Source organism: Nothoprocta perdicaria, unplaced genomic scaffold (assembly GCF_003342845.1).
Source record: "Nothoprocta perdicaria isolate Ctin4 unplaced genomic scaffold, notPer1 scaffold_120, whole genome shotgun sequence".
Taxonomy (NCBI): domain Eukaryota; kingdom Metazoa; phylum Chordata; class Aves; order Tinamiformes; family Tinamidae; genus Nothoprocta; species Nothoprocta perdicaria.
This window is the reverse complement of record NW_020454317.1, coordinates 1,227,577-1,243,263: the sequence shown is the minus strand read 5'-3', so window position 1 is coordinate 1,243,263 and position 15,687 is coordinate 1,227,577. Positions and strand designations below refer to the sequence as shown.

The following is a 15,687-nucleotide window of genomic DNA, read 5'->3' as shown; positions in this document are numbered from 1 at the left end:
CGTTTTTGTTTGTTTGCGTCCTTCCCCGTTATCCCACGCGGCCGAGGGAAGGGTCGGGGCGGCTCCCGCCGCGCTCCGGGGTCGCCGCTGGGCCCTGTCATTTGCACGGCCTTTTTATCTCCCCTCCTCTTTTCTTTTTGCCCCTTTTCCCCCCGTTTCTGCGCGGTGCCCGCGGCGCTGAGCGCTGCCTCCGCTTCCCCCGCAGGGCGCGCGGCGGCGGCGGCGGCGCTGGAGCGGGAGCGGGAGCGGGAGCGGCGCGGGCTGCCGCGGGGGCCCTGGCGGGAGCAGCCCCGCGCGCACGGCGGCGGTGAGGCCCGGCCCGGCGCCTCTGCTCGGAACAGTAAATACATAAATAAACGCACAAATAAAGGACGTGTTGCCGCTTCGAAAGGTCCCTGCACGTATGAAACCCTGGCGAGGAGCGTGGCTGCCCACGCTGGGTGTAGGGCAGCGCCCCGGGTTTTGGCATGCAGAACTGCAGGAGACGGCCTGGATCCCGGGCCTGGATCCCGGGCCTGGATCCCGGGCCTGGATCCCGGGCCTGGATCCCGGGCCTGGCCCAAGGCAGTGGGAGCCCCGGGTGCCCTTCAGGCTGCAGAAAGCCCAGCAGGCCGCCTGCGCGGCTGGTCGCCCTGTCAGCCCTGATGCCGGATGCCAGGGGGTAGGGAGCGATGGGCGTGCGGAGCTTCCAGCTGCAGGACGTGGCAGATGCCGTGTGCCCGGCAGCAGGCAGGAAGGGAAGGCTCCAGCGGGAGCAGTGAGCAACGGCAGCAACCTGAGGAAAAGTACAAGARGAGGGTAGATGTTGGGTGGCTCTTCCCTAGACTCCTAGATTGTTTGCTCCTCCTAATGCAGGGGCACTTCCCTGTAGGCCACGCTGTTCCTGCCACCTCTGCTGTGCCAGAGGGGGCTTCTGTYACTGCTTCCCCAGGCTGAAAGGGGCCTAGGCTGCCCGGTTTTGTTGTACGGAGTCGTTCCACACTCCCGATGCTCCTTTCAGCCTTCTCYGTGCCCGACCAGTTCCACTGCCATGATTTCCAAGGTGAGGGAAGGGGTATTTCACGTGCTCTTCAAAGTGCCCGTGCCCGGGTTTCATGCCGTGCAGTGGTGCTGGTGCGTGGGGCTGTGCTCCCTTCCTCACAGCTGCTGATAACGCTGCTTGCCTTTTGACACTGAATATTTGTTGAAATGCTCTGYGAGCCCCCGAGGACCAACCGCCCCGTTATTGACCCAACAGTGCTTGGTTTAGAGGCCTCTTGCATGTGAGCTCGCATTGTTTCTCATGTCGTGTGTGTGTGTGTCACTTTATGTGCATAGGATTTCACTGGCGCTGTCATTGACTCGGTCTCTTGCAGCGCTTCCCATTTAGTCCTCTTGTCCGTGMTTCTGAATAACCTGCTCTTGTCAGCAAATCAGATATCCATTTTCCAGATCATGTATTAATCCAGTAACCTGCGCAGATCTCTGCAGGGTGCATCCCATTGCTGGCTTAAAAAAAAAATCTGGCACTGTGCACTATATTATATATATTATATATATATACACTATATTATATATATATAGTATATATATACACTATATTATAACAGCATGTTATGCATAGATTTTTTCCATTTTTGTATATGAGGTTTGAAAGGTGGAAGTGAAAATTAAGGGTTTAGTCTTTGTCTCCTGGCATCTGGTAGCTCTTTAACTTCCAGACAAGAAAAAAATCCTGCAGTTCACGATAAACTTAAATTCTGTGATGATCTAGTGCTGCATGTGGGATTTTTTTTTTTTTTTTTCTGGTAGTTCCATTTGATATTTTAAAGTAATTTGATTAGGGAAATAAAATCACAGCAGTTTAGGAAGCCAAGTTCTGTAGATTTAATATTGCAAATATGTGCTGTAGGTGTCCCTGCTTGAGCAGGGGGGTTGCCCCAGATGATCTCTAGGGGTCCCTTCCAACCTCAACCAGTCTGTGGAATATACAGGCCTTGGCTAACACTGGCCTTCCYTCGCCCGGCCTCAGTTTAATGCATGCTTGCAGGCTCTCAAAGCTGATTGTGCCCTTTCTCTTTTTGATCCCTAACCAACTTTTTGTTTGTAATAGGCCGATCTACTTTAAGGGTCCCCGGACACAAGCCTACGGACTGGGAGAAAAGGTTTTTGTTGTGGGCAGGCCATTTCAAAAAGGCAGAGGAAATTCCAGAGACTGTCTCGTAAGTGCCACTTCTGAAGCTATAACGGAGCCGTGGTGTCCGCGGGACCGCGTTGCTTGCGTGCAACTSCACAACAGCTTTTCTTGAAGGGAATGGGGTTTCATAGCGGAAAAACACACAGTACTGAGGACAGTTCGGATTTTGTCCCATGTATTGCGACAGAAGTTGACAGAGTTAAATTCTTAGCATGTTGTGATTGCTGCACTGTCTTACAGACGAGGGAACCACTGGCAATTCTTTATTGTGGAGATGGATTCCTTTCAACATGTCGCTTGTCTCATTAGAGAAACAGCACAAATCAATTATTCTTATTCTGCTTTCCATAAAAAAACCTTATACAAATATTAAGATCTTTTTTCCTAGTCGTTTTCCTACTATGTAAAAATCTATCTTTCGTGAGACTTTCATGACATAATTAAAGAATAACTGAAAAATATAATTTAAAATACTTATTAATGAATGTCTGAAGGGCTGGAGGCTCCTAATACAGTTGCAAGGTTCCCTAATGAAAATAAAGCATTGTCAAAATCATCCTTTTGCTGGTGGAGTCCCATTATTGATGTTTGGCTCCAGGCAAGGTGTGGGAAATAAAACTGGCAGTCCTAGTTCTGTCTGCTACATATTCTAAAATTAAGATAAATTTTAACCAAAAAAAAAAAAAAAAAAAAAGAGAATATAGATTGGTTTAAAAAATATTCTGATGATTAGGATGGTTATTTTTGAAATTAAAATATCTACATGTATGTATATGTTTAAATAAAGGAAACAAACAAAAAACACCATGTGCTATTGAGGTAAACAAATTAGGTAGCTGCCCTCTAAAGGTAATTTATTTATCTGAATACATTTTGTGGAAAGAGTCTGTTCATCTTACATTTTTTCTGAAATATAATGAATTAAATAGTTTAAAAAAGATCACTCTATATTAGAGCATTTTTCTTAGTTACTTTTGAAATACATAAAGGCTTAAATTATTAAAAACCTATTAAATTTCAGCTTGTATATTTTAAGTGCAAGATAGCAGTCACTAATGTTGCTGAGAAGATATATTGCGGGAAGTCATTGGCTGAGCATCTTAAATCATGGTTTGTTAGAAGGATAAACAAGTTTCTGATAAAAGATGTGTTTTTTTTGTTTTTTGCAAGTGCAGAAAACCTCCTTCCCTGTGCCCCCCCRCCCATTTTTTTCCCTAAGCTTCACATCACTTTAGATATTATTAGCAAAATGTCACGTATTTCTAGCAGAACTGAACATCTTGGAAGGTAAATTTAGCTGCCAATTCCATACCTAATTGAGTTATTCTTAGTGTTTGGAAATCTTATCCTCGCGTTTATGCTTTGAACAAAAGTATAATTTTTCAAATTTGCAGGTCCTATGTGATTTTACTGGCCTGAACCATCATGAACCATTCCGGATTTTTTTTCTCCACAAGGTCAGGGGGTCAGAAAGTGATGGAAGATTCCATATTCTCTGGTGTTTGCACACAGTGACAGTCTCCTGCTGCTAGCCATGTTAGCTTTGACATCCAAGTACCTTGTTCCATGCGTTTATCTTCCTTTTCCCACTTTTTCAATCATGTCCAATTTTAAAACATGCAAAGTTTAAACAGGGTGAATATTAGATTTCACTGAGAAAGGAATCTCTGCTCCAACTTCTTCAAGACGCATTATATATACAGAATATAGATCTCTGGTTGTTTCAGAAAGCATCTGAAAATGTTGCGCCTCTTTGGCCCTCCTTGCACTGCTATCCCGCATACCAGCTCTGAATGGGCTGTAGCTGCAATGTCATTTGAGTAGAGCGATCTTCAGAGATTAGCTCGGCATAAATGTCCTGTTGACACCTGTAGCTTGTCCCATACTCAGCTAGAAGGCTTTAATGACAATATTAAGGAGGGACAGAGCTGCTGGTGTGTCTCGATAAGCACACTGAAATGGAAGGAGGATTCAAAGGAGTCTTTAGTCCAAAGCCGATAGCAGCGAGCTGCCCGTGCTCTGGGCCTCCTCAGCGTGGTAGGAAAGCAAATCATCTTAAGAAAACAAATGACTTGAAGACTCGTTCTGTTTACTCCAGCCAAGGGMCGTGGTAGCCACTAATCTTTTATGAAACCTTATTGAGGCTGATAGCAGCCTACATTACGATACGCTGGGCAGCCACTGTTAAACTTACTAATAGCATTACTGAGTTCTGTAATAAGGAAAGCCTCCTTTCTGCAAAAGAAAATGGGCTAAAAATCCTGCTAACCAAGGATAATGCCTTCCCCTGCCTTGGACACTCCGCTTTATTTATTGGTTAAATAAAATGTATCTTACTCCTGCTGACAAATACTTTCTTACTAGGCTGCTGGTGTTCTAAAAAAATGTTGAAATACACACCAGTTCAAACAGGGATCGGTTACTTGTTGCCTTCACAGATGTTAGAAAGTGGAGGTGAGCACAGAAGGGAGAAAGGTGCTAGGGAGAAGAAACATACCCTATTAGTAAGAGCATCCTTTGCTCTTTGCAGTCTACCCCTAGTGAACATGAGCAATAAAAAGAATTTGACTGCAAGGCAATGGAAGAAGGCTCCGSTATTTAAGTGATCTAGGAAGGTCTCTTAACAATTAAATAGCTGAAAATTAAAAATGTTTCCTTTGTTTCCAGCTTTAGCAGGAACTTACTTTGTTACTTTGATTAAGTGTCTCCCAAGGAAGCTGGAGACGAGACTTTCCCATCCTTCTAAAGCCTTCTTTCATTCTCAGTGAAAAGAGCCAAGGACTGTTATTACTCAGGATTGCATAGCTGGCATGCCAGGGGAAATCAAAGAACCAGCCAACAGTTCCTTTGGGTCCTTGATAATAAATTATTGTTTGTTTCTCTCTTTTTTTTCCCCCCCCCCCCCGAGGATTGAATCGATCAGAGCGGCAAAGACCACCCTGCGCGTGAAGTTCAGCTATGTGATGATTGCCTTGACCGTCCTGGGCTGCATAGTCATGGTGATCAGAGGGAAGCAGGTAAGCAGAATCTGGGATAATGAGTGGAAGCAGATCTTTGCAAACTCCTCAGCTCATCCTTTGGATTAGTAGTTCACATTGGTGGCGTCTTTTTTCATTACATCATTAAGCAAATACTAAAACGAGTCCTAGTCTTTCAAAAGTGATCCTTGCTGATTAATTCACAAGTCAGAAAAAGGTGATAATGTTCTGTGGCTCACATGGTTCTTTCTGTCATACAATACTTAGTTTTATCTTGCACAACATTTACTGAATTTTACTGACAAGACTTCCAGCGTTTGAAAGGAAAAAGACCTTCCTGTTGTTTTGTGTATCTGGTAGGCAATAAATGCTCTTTGTGCCAATGGAATCCAACACCTCTTTATGCACGTACCGCAACATTCATACAATTAATGATGGAAATGGCAAATGGGCATGTTTCTCCACACAAAGATTGAGAATTCACACTCCCTTAAACCATGACTAAAGAGTCCATCATAGTTCTGTGCCCTTTAATTGCATTAGAAAATACTGCCTTGCTGCAGTTTGTATGAGGCAGCTTTTCCCATCAGGAAGATACGTGCTTTATGGAAAAACTCCCAAGTCCTGCAGAGGATGAGCATCCTTCACTTGCACAGAATTTGGAAAGAAATTCACTAAGTTCAGTATGTGGCAGGATTAGGTCTATGGTTCCATTTGCATTATATGAAGTAAGTTTGAAGTCTAAGGTTCAACTGCAGCAAAGGTTAGGTTAGGTTTGTTTTGTTTTTAACAGAGTTGGTTAAAAATTAACTTCCTAATATTTCTGTAAGGCAAATGGGAAGGCTTTTTTTGTGCCTCTTAAGCTAAGCTGAAAACTCTCAGCAGCTTTAGTTTCCGAGTCAAGGAACATGAAAATAGTTGTGCAGCTTAGTCACGCTGCTTTTGGAAAAAAAAATATGGGGATAACAGAAACAGAGGCCTTTTTAGGATGACTGGCATAAAGCCTCTACATGTGCAGAACAATATTTGTGTGCTACTCCAGTTACAATATTTAGCTCTTTTTATAGGTTCTGTGACAATAGTTAGCTCTTTTGATAGGTTCTGTGCTAGAGAAATTTTATCTATGTAAGTCAGAGTCCCATTCCCAGCATTGTGAACTACTGAGGTGTGAAATTTCTACTTGTCAGCACAGCCCTTATCAAAGTAAAAAGGATGCAGCACTCTGCAGCCGAGCAGCTGACAGCCTTTTCTCTGGCTTTAGCAGAGAGATGAAACTCTGACATTTCCCAGAACATTTCCCTCTTAGGTTTGTGCAGTATGAAAGCAAACAGTGGAAAGAGAGATTAGAGGCAGAGCTGCTTTGGGGCTTTTGTTTCCACAGCATCTGGAGTCCATTATATGCAACTTCAGATTTGTTTCCAGTATCTCTGACTTCTGAAGACCAGAGATTAAATACTGACCAGAAACACAGAMTATATCCGCTAGTGTCATTAAAAGAAAGGTTTATTGTATTCCCAGAGAAGTAGAGAGTTTAAGTCAAAATATTTTCYAGATTTTTTTAACTCTTTTTCTTCCTGGCATTAAATTTGACTGAACTCTATCTTAGTAAGTTAGGGCAGATATTTTGTAAACTATTACTTCAAGTTTAATCTTTGTGGTCGTTTAAGGTAACACTTTCTGCTCTTCCTTTGTCGTTTTGCAGGCTGTGAAAAGGCATGAATCTCTTACAAGCATAAACTTGGAGAAGAAAGCTCAATGGAGAGAGGAAGCTGCGCAGAGTACATCTGCTAAACCCTAGAGTTCTGAGGAAGAAAGAGAAACCAAGAAGTGGGGAAGAAACAACATCCCTTTCAGCACTGGGAGGCAGATACAGTTGTATTTTTCCTGTGTGCTAGTTCTGTACTTGTGTTCAAGAARGAATGAATACATTGTCTTGTAGTCATTAAAAACAGAAACATTATTTTCTTCCTGACAGCCTCCCTGTTCCTCCCTGTCTTCCTGTTAGAAGAATAGGACAAGAGAAGAAACTGGTAGACCGCACGGTTGTTTCCCACACATGCTATGCATAAGACCAGCTATCTTAAAAGCCTGTGAGAGCCGTATCTGTGCTCTTGCTTCCAATTTGCTTTACCTAGTCTTGTGCGCTTTCTTACTGCTTAGGGTAACTAGGACACAAAAGAAACAGTTCATCTGGTTGCTGCTTGTACATCCATCCCTGTACAAGTGGATGAGAGAAATAAACAAAAGCTTTCACGGGACAGGCACCCACTATCACCATCCTGGGACGTGGGTACTGGGCTGTGGGTCCTTTCAGGAAGGGCTGCAGGTCTCCTTAGGGCTAAGAGAGAAGAAACATTAGGGTGGACCCCGAGTCAGAAATAATTAATACTGCATTAATTCCGTAACAGAATGAGCGGACGTCATTAGGAAGCCTGATTGTCCAATATATTCTGACTAAAACACAAGTGAGAGATTACTTTTTGTGAAGAACTGCCTTTTAATAGAGAACAGTTACAGTGAGTGATACTCCAYAGAACCAGTGTGTTGCAAATGACAGCCTGGCACTTTTCATACCAGAGTATAGTGATGAGAAAAAAATCCAAGCTAAGGGAATAAGGCGTATTTAAAGGAATACTGAGCAACAGCTCTAACCTGTACTATGAGATAAGCTCTCTAGAGGCACAGGAGTGTGTGAAAAGGTGATTGGGGCATTTCTAGCTTTTGGCTACTAAGCTCTTCTTTTTCTAAAATGTATTTATATTTATTCCTGTAAAGTCCCCATCTTTGCTTTCACGACATTAGCCCATGTACAAGAAGAATTATTTATTTCACACTGTGCCTCAAGTTTTAGAAACAGCAGAGCCCCGAACCTGTAGGGAGCTACTCTCCACAGTCCCATTTCTGGCATTCATCTCAGAATAGCTGCATACTGTTCATGCTGAGCAGCCTTCAACTGCACATGAGTGTTTGCCTCTTCCTTTTGCCTCCTTTGGAAGGAAATACAAATTGGGGCTGTCAGGACTGTTCCAGAGCACGTTATTTCCCAGGACTGCCTGCTAACTGCTCACTAGGGACTCGAGAAGCTGCAGACACTTGTATGTTACAACAGATGCAGTTTGTGAACTTTCTGATAGCCGGAGACAAATACTGTTTGAACCTTCAGTCACTACTAAAGGTTAGCACAGTTTCTTAATAAAAGCCCTTCAAACACACAGGGTGTCTTTATAATTGGCAAGGCAATGAGATATCCAGCACAAACTTCTCTAGTACCTTGTCATTTCCTATAGACATGGAGAGCAACTGCTACCATCCATATTATTACTGATTGAAGTGTGGGTACCACTCATCCTGGATGAGATGTAGCCTCTAGATGTCTCCGGGAGCTGCTACCAGTTTCTCCCTAAGATCCCCATCGCCCATACATGGGGATGTATGGGATGATCCCCATCCCCATATATCTCCCATGTATGATCCCCATACATCACAGTGTATGCTGGCACTCAGACTAACTAGGCTCCCACAGACTTGTCCAATTCACTGACTTCGAGTGCCAAGTCATATTTAATTCCACTGCGGATAACTGAGTGGCTTTTCAGGACAGCTCTGTTTGTGTCACACTAGTAAGCCCAGGATGTGAGAATCAAAAAATCTTCCCAGGGCGTGTGCCTGTGTTTGTGTATATTTAAACAAGACCAAAAAGGAGAACACAAACCGTAGACAGCATTTCAGGTTGCCGCAAAGAGAAACTTATATGTGATTTAGTTAATGCTTGCTGATGGCAGAGCTGTAAACCATCCATCTCTCAAAAGCAATCCCCTTTCAGTAGGCACCTGAGCGCACCAGGAACAGAATTATCATGCACTCTTGTGCTACTGACATGAAACTGTTCAGACTCATTCCGCTATTAAAGCATTTCAAATAAAAATGTCTACCTCTTAGAAAGCAACAGTTCAGAGCAGCATCAGTCACCAGTTTTTCATTTTACTTACATATCTGAACACTTCATGCCTTGTTTACCCCRAAATTGAGCTCAAAGGTCCAAAGGTTTTATAGAAGCTCCACGTCATAAATCTTTTCCTCCCATCACTCTGGTGTCTCTGCCATTTCAGGATCTACCATAGAGCCTGGGCCTCCCTGCACACATGTGCATTTACTTTCAGCTTCAACATTAGCTCCAGAGTCCCCATTAGTTTCTGGCCTAAGCAGCCAGTTTAGCGGACTGGAAAACTTTCTGATGCCCTCTGCATCCCCTACCTGCCTCCTGGCTTCAGCCTGCACCATCTTAGCACCGACTAGTTCAGAACATACCAAGTCCTTAGAACAGTATTTCACTTTTGCCATGTTTGCAGCACAATTCAGTGTAACGTTTATTCTCAAAAGGAAAACTATTTCCCTACATCTCATGCCTCATTGTTCTATCTGTTTGAGAGACAACAAATACCTCCCCCTGCAATGATAAAAGTGACAACCTGGGCCTCCGCACAGCACATGAGAGCCCTGCGGACACGTATGCACACAGAGAAGTCTGTTTTCCTACTAAGACTCAAGTGTTTGAAGGAAGACCATACTACCTCCTGCCTAAACATGGCATGGGAGGGAGGATATTAATGTGGCGTACTGCTGATCCCAGAAGGAAGCAAGCCTCGCTGGAAGGCACGGGGAATTACTCAAAGCTGGCACAAAGATGCAGTCTATTCAGAGGAAAGCTGTTCTGAAAATCATCAGGGAAGCACAAAGGTGCCTCCTCAGCATCCCGTTTRGGACTAGCAGATGGCATGTGATTCTTCAACAGTATTGTTACTGTTGGTTACAGAAAAGCAGATTCAAAAGCACTTAATGTTTTCTCGGGTTAATAACTCCCCTCCTTTAAGGATGGGGCATCAACCAGCAATGCTCTGTTTGCACCAAGGGCCAACACAGGATTCAGGCTGGACACAGGTGAAGTTTCTAGGCAGCAGTCGCCTCAAATGATTTTGTTTAAGTGGCATCTTCCTCATGAGCCCCAAATCCTGGCCTGGGCTCAGTGACTGAACCTTCAGGAACCACTGGATCATTATCATAGAATCATTATGGTTGGAAAACACCAAGATCACAGAGTCCAGCCACAAATCCTCTGCCCCATCACCTCCGGCAGCCTCCTGAACCCAAGAGCGCGCCCCTACCTGCCGCGTGTCACCGGGAGCTTTACCAGCAGAAGGGATCACAGCTCCTGGCTGCCGCTCCAACAGATGCACAACACGGAAAGGCTCTACGGGACTCGGGCAGGACTGCCAGGTGACGCCACGGAGCAGCCTCCATCTCCCGGGAAAGCCGAGTGCAACAGTCCCACTTCATTACGGAGGCTGCAAGAACAACTCCAAAGTTCTTTGTTCTCGCCAATCTTACCAGTTTGGGGTGCGTTTGGAAGGAGCTTGTAGAGGATCTCCAAAAGCAGATAAAACCAAATGGATTAACTTCAATTTCCAAAAGAAGGGGAGCAGAAAGTGTGTGCAGTCCCTCTCCTGGAGCTGCACGGCAAAGCTAAGCAAAGACCCCGAGCGCCCAGCAGCCCCAGGCCCTATCCTCTAACCAGCAGGCTGTGCCACTTCCTACCTGCATRCAAAACAAGAACAGACCATTTAAAACACAGCACGACCTTTGTGAGAGCGTTCCCTGAGTTAATTCCTGTTCGAACAGCAGCAGGCCCTTTAGGAAAGCAGAGAATATTGCTTTTAAAGTTTCTAACACAGAGGAATAACACTTTGGGTAAAACAACACTGGGTATTCTAATGCCAGTCTACCCATTAGTTACTCTTAAGGGTAAAAAGGTAAARAGTGCCTTGTTACTCATCTACATAGGATAATATCTTCAAACCTTTTAAAACAGCTTGCTAATCCCCATTTTTAGCATGCTGGCACCAACTTTTCAGAGGTACTTTTCCTCTAAAGCAAAGACCTGTATCCGCAGCCTGAATGTATTTTTATTAAATGAGTAATCTTGCACTACACATAGAGCTCCATCAAAATGCAGGCAGTTTGCTTGCCCTGATCAGTCTGCATCATTGACCAGGTCTTTTGACTATTCACAAGGCTGATCTTCCTCCCATATTCACTCAACYTGCAACTCTGGTTACAGGCAGATCTTGCTCCTTTTCAAGCAGTTAACAATGCTAAGTAAAGCAAGGCCAAGAACAGTTTGCTGGAAGGTCCCGCTAGAAATGCACTCATGGAAGACCATTTAAAATTAAACTGAGACCTATGAGTTAGCCACATTTTTAATCCATTTAATGTGTGCCATGTTAATTTTTGTATTGTTTTAGTTTTCAGTCAAAATACTATGCAGTACCAGTCAAACGCCTTACACAGTCTAAGTATATATGACAACAACATTATTACCTGTGTCGACCAAGCCTGTCACTTCAAACAAACATACCAAGTTTAAAGAGTGATACTTATCTGCTCTGAATTCACATATCCACTGCAAAAGTAACAAACACGGGCCAAGATCCTTACAGAGGAAGGCACACTATTCAGCTTAAATGGACTCTTTTTTAATTCACTCATTTAGAGGCAATTGTCATTATTTTCTCGGGGAGAGGGCAAGAAGGGAACGCCAATGCACCACATTGTTTTCACTAGCCTGGAAGAGAAAACACTTATATATATATATAGATATATAGATATATAGATATGTATATAAATACACACATGTGCATGTGTGTATATATATACGTGTGTGTGTATATATATGTATATATACACACAAGTGTATATATACACAGAATATACATATATGAATATACAGAATATATACACACACACTTTGCTCAGATTTGTTTACAAAATATGTAGCATTTTTATACCATCCAATAAGAGGTACATGATTTTAAACAAATCTTATAGAAATGACATGTTATTGGAAATTTACACGTAAAAAAATCCAGCACAAAAAAATCCAAAAGCTAAAACAAGATTTTGCTACTCATCAGTGCTTCTATCACCCTTCAAGAAAGAGAAACACAGTTATTTATATGTGATGTAAAGGCAACATTGAGGGGTTTTTGTTTTTAAATTAACCACCAAATTTAACCCCCTAAAATTACAAAGAATCGAAGTCCATTTACAGATCAAGTGCAGTAAACTAAATGTTCCTTCAGCACAAAGCAGCACTAGAGAAAATAACTGGGGGAGGGAAGGTAGAGGCCAACTGGATTAGCTAGGGAGGCAGCAGGTGGCTTCTGCGGTGGCCACACAGGTCAGAGTCTCCATCCTGAAGCACAGACAGAACTGAAGACTATATTTAAATAATGATCACACAGAGCTGATGTTCAGGCCCTTGCCTAGCTTATGTCAGCAGTTTGACAGGTGATTTACCGATTCTTTATTATTATTATTCTGTATCCAATGGGTTGTTTTTGCTTTTGCAGTGGCTTGTCACTGAAAGGAGTCATTAGGAGGATCTTGCAGACAGTTCTGCCAACAACATTTACCACAGGTACATGACACTGCAGCAGTCAGTGGCAATTTTGAAATGTTTATACTGGACAAACGTGTGGTCCAAACGTCCAAAACGTCTTGAGAGAACACAGCCCAAGGCAGGGAGGAGCACACGGCCTGGGGCGGCGCCTGCATGGACAGAAATGGAGCGGTCACTTTCAGTCGTGTGGCATCGCCTGTTGTGTGTGTGTGGAGAGCCAGGCTCCGCTGAACGCGGTGAGGGGCGGCTGGCCTTTGCATCAGACACCTGTGATCCAAGCAGGCTGTGGAGCCAGGAACATGCTGCTAGCAGAAGGGCAGCCTGCAGCGGCCAGTGGCAGCTCTCATGCAGTCAGCGATGCTGCGCGGACGTCACCTGCGGGACCCACGCGTTCCACGCTAACTCACCTGGCGTCCCGTAAACAGCAAAAGGAAAACAAAATGAAATGAAAGGGCCAGGAAGAGCTGGGTGGAATATTACTATCCTTTCAATGTAGTGTCACTGTAGTTGTTTAAATAAGGGATTTGATCAAGATGATTTTATTAGGTGAGCTGGAGAGGAAGCTCTGTCTCTTGAAAAGAGACACTCCTTGTGCTAAGTTTTGCAGATCAGGACTTGGTATCCAGAAGGTATTTGTTTGCAGGAGAGAAATCTGTTTGAGTCAAGCTGCATAAAAACGTGAAGAGGCAGATGGGAAATTTTCAGCCATAACTACATTATCAAAGACAGACTCAGGTGCGTCAAGTCAGAACGGGCTGTAGGCCTGGTTGAGTCATAACTGAATCGGGAACCAGAAACAGGGGCCGTTTCTCCATTCTCGAAGCTCATTTGGAAAGTCATTTATGGGGACGTGCTAAGAGCAGCAGACACACAGGTACTTTTCGTTGGTGGAAGGAAGGACTGGGAGGGTTTACAAATCTCCACAGTGGTCTGCAATCCAGCTTGGAAGCTCAGTTTTGAGAAGAGATATGGCCAGATGTGTTCAGTATTCTTAAGAACCAGAAAACATGTCCATTGTAGCCTGTTGTTGCAGGGGATAGAGAACTTACTCCATTATTTGTAACATGTTCGATATGCCACTAACCGAGGCTGGCACATACAGCGAAGTAGATACGTTGCATTTCAAGATTTAACACATCTCACTCCGCCATCCAGAGAGGCATCCAGGGAAGAGWTTGGGAAATGAATTAAGCTACGTGCTCAGACAGCCTGAGTGTCTTCCTGGACTGCAGGCACACACTGCAGCAAATGCTCAAGAAAGGCAGCCTCATCTTGGGTACCAGGAGCATGGGGGTAGCGGAAGAGGAATTATTTTTCTGTAATAGGAGGAGGGAATATCTCAAAGTGTTGAAAGGTGCCTCAGCTCCACAAAGATGACAGTGGAGAGGTTTCAGAATCTAGAGAAGAAGGGTGATTCTGGTGACCCCTTGCCAAGGAAGGGGCATCCTGCCACGGAGAGCCAAAGGTTTTCCAGACGTATGTAAGAGCATGTGCACAAGGCAAGCGAATGAGCGCAAACAGGGTTATGGAAAACATTGAGAGAATCACTCCACGGGTGGCTTGTGGCTCAACAACAGGACTGGCTACGTAGAGGAGCACTCAGCACAAGGACACCTCAGAGCTGGAAACCTTCCATGGGAGCCTCGCACTGCTGGAAGATGTACTGCTGCTGGCTGATATCCACCTGGGGAGCAATGCTGCTGTCTTCATCCTCCGTCCCAAAGTAGTGCTCAATCAGATCGAAGGCCTTTTGATAAATCTCTTGATTCTCATGGCTCTGCAGAAATTCAATCTTGTCCAGGCCTGCAGGGGGAAGGAAAAAAAAAAAGAAAAAGAAAAAAAAAGCACACAAGAATTACAACTCAAGAAAAGCAGAAGATCGTGTTAATTTYAGTCTGCTGTGAGCATCAGGTTCTACAACAATTTGCTTCCCCTTCAGGGATAGAAAAAGAAAAAAAAAAGATGATTCTTCCACCACTCAGGCTTTGCACAGCTAAGGAAAAACAGATTGCACTGCACACTTCCCCTATAACTACACAACATATTTCATACTTTGCCTGCATCTTCTCTCCTACTCAAATCAAATCAAGGATGGGAGGTCTGGAAAACAAGTCCTTGGAGTCCTTTTAGAACAGACTTATAGGACTATGTTTTGATGACAGCATTTTCACAGCACTTTTCTTTGCAAATGCCATCAGCACAATCTCAGAAACACAAGTTGGAAGAGACCACTGCTAATTATTTTATGCAGCCTCCAGCACAGCATGGAATCATTTTCAACAGTATATTAGGTCAATTGTCTCTTTGTACAGTATGTCTCAAAAACTTGCAAGAATAGAATTGTTACCTAATACATAATGTGTATGTAACATGCAGTTAGCTCTGGCAAGCAGGTTAAGCAGTGGTCAGACCCAGCCCTTSTCGACAGAAAGAGATTAAGCTCACTACAGTGAGCTGAACTATCTTTGATACCCAGGAATGATGCTATTATGAAATTTAAGTCTCAGTTGATGCAGCAGATTTCTAATATTAGGAATCTGCAAGCTGTTCGTCTTCAGACTTCTAGATACACTAATCATTTCTGTAATAGTACAAGATTACGGCTTCCTCAGCAACAGCTAGTTCTGCTGAGAAAAACAACCAAAGACAGACCTCACAAAACAGAAAATGGTGTGATCACAGAAGACCTCAGGCCCACCTACAAGGATTAAGAGGAGCAATATTTCAGAATTAGGACGGAATGATGCCAGCAACCTAGAACTTCCTAAGAGCAAAGACTAAATAAAAGGAGCAAACCAGGAATTCTGCTGCCAAAATTCTMCTGGCAAAAACCCAAGTGACAGAGCAGAGAGCTTGAATTTTTATCAGCTGTGGAGGGAAGATCTTGGGACTRAATGATCCTAAATTATCAGCAGGATGAAAAGATAGGCAGAAAAGATGATCTGTATATGCTGTGTCCATTCTATATGTACACCAGGATCATGTAAAAGACGGAGCATGTTGGTAAATGGACATTTTTTCTAAGGAGAGTTAATTTTTAGATAACATAAAGAAAAAAATAATAGAATTGAGTTTCT

General features: G+C 43.6%; 2 protein-coding genes across 3 annotated transcripts in view; one reads left to right on the top strand and one right to left on the bottom strand.

Moving 5' to 3' along the window:
• The window catches only part of FAM162A (family with sequence similarity 162 member A), an 8,818-nt gene extending 639 nt beyond the window's left edge, over nucleotides 1–8,179 (top strand). Inside the window, exons 2-5 of the mRNA XM_026054283.1 lie at nucleotides 286–307; nucleotides 2,093–2,201; nucleotides 5,085–5,193; nucleotides 6,857–8,179. Coding sequence (XP_025910068.1) covers nucleotides 286–307; nucleotides 2,093–2,201; nucleotides 5,085–5,193; nucleotides 6,857–6,952 — 336 coding nt within the window. The 3' untranslated portion in view covers nucleotides 6,953–8,179. The remainder of the gene's footprint in view (nucleotides 1–285; nucleotides 308–2,092; nucleotides 2,202–5,084; nucleotides 5,194–6,856) is intronic.
• Nucleotides 8,180–12,093: 3,914 nt separating this feature from the next.
• The window catches only part of KPNA1 (karyopherin subunit alpha 1), a 46,193-nt gene continuing 42,599 nt past the window's right edge, over nucleotides 12,094–15,687 (bottom strand). For both annotated transcript variants that reach the window (XM_026054303.1, XM_026054304.1), the window contains one exon: nucleotides 12,094–14,413. In XM_026054303.1, coding sequence (XP_025910088.1) covers nucleotides 14,226–14,413 — 188 coding nt within the window. In that variant the 3' untranslated portion in view covers nucleotides 12,094–14,225. The remainder of the gene's footprint in view (nucleotides 14,414–15,687) is intronic.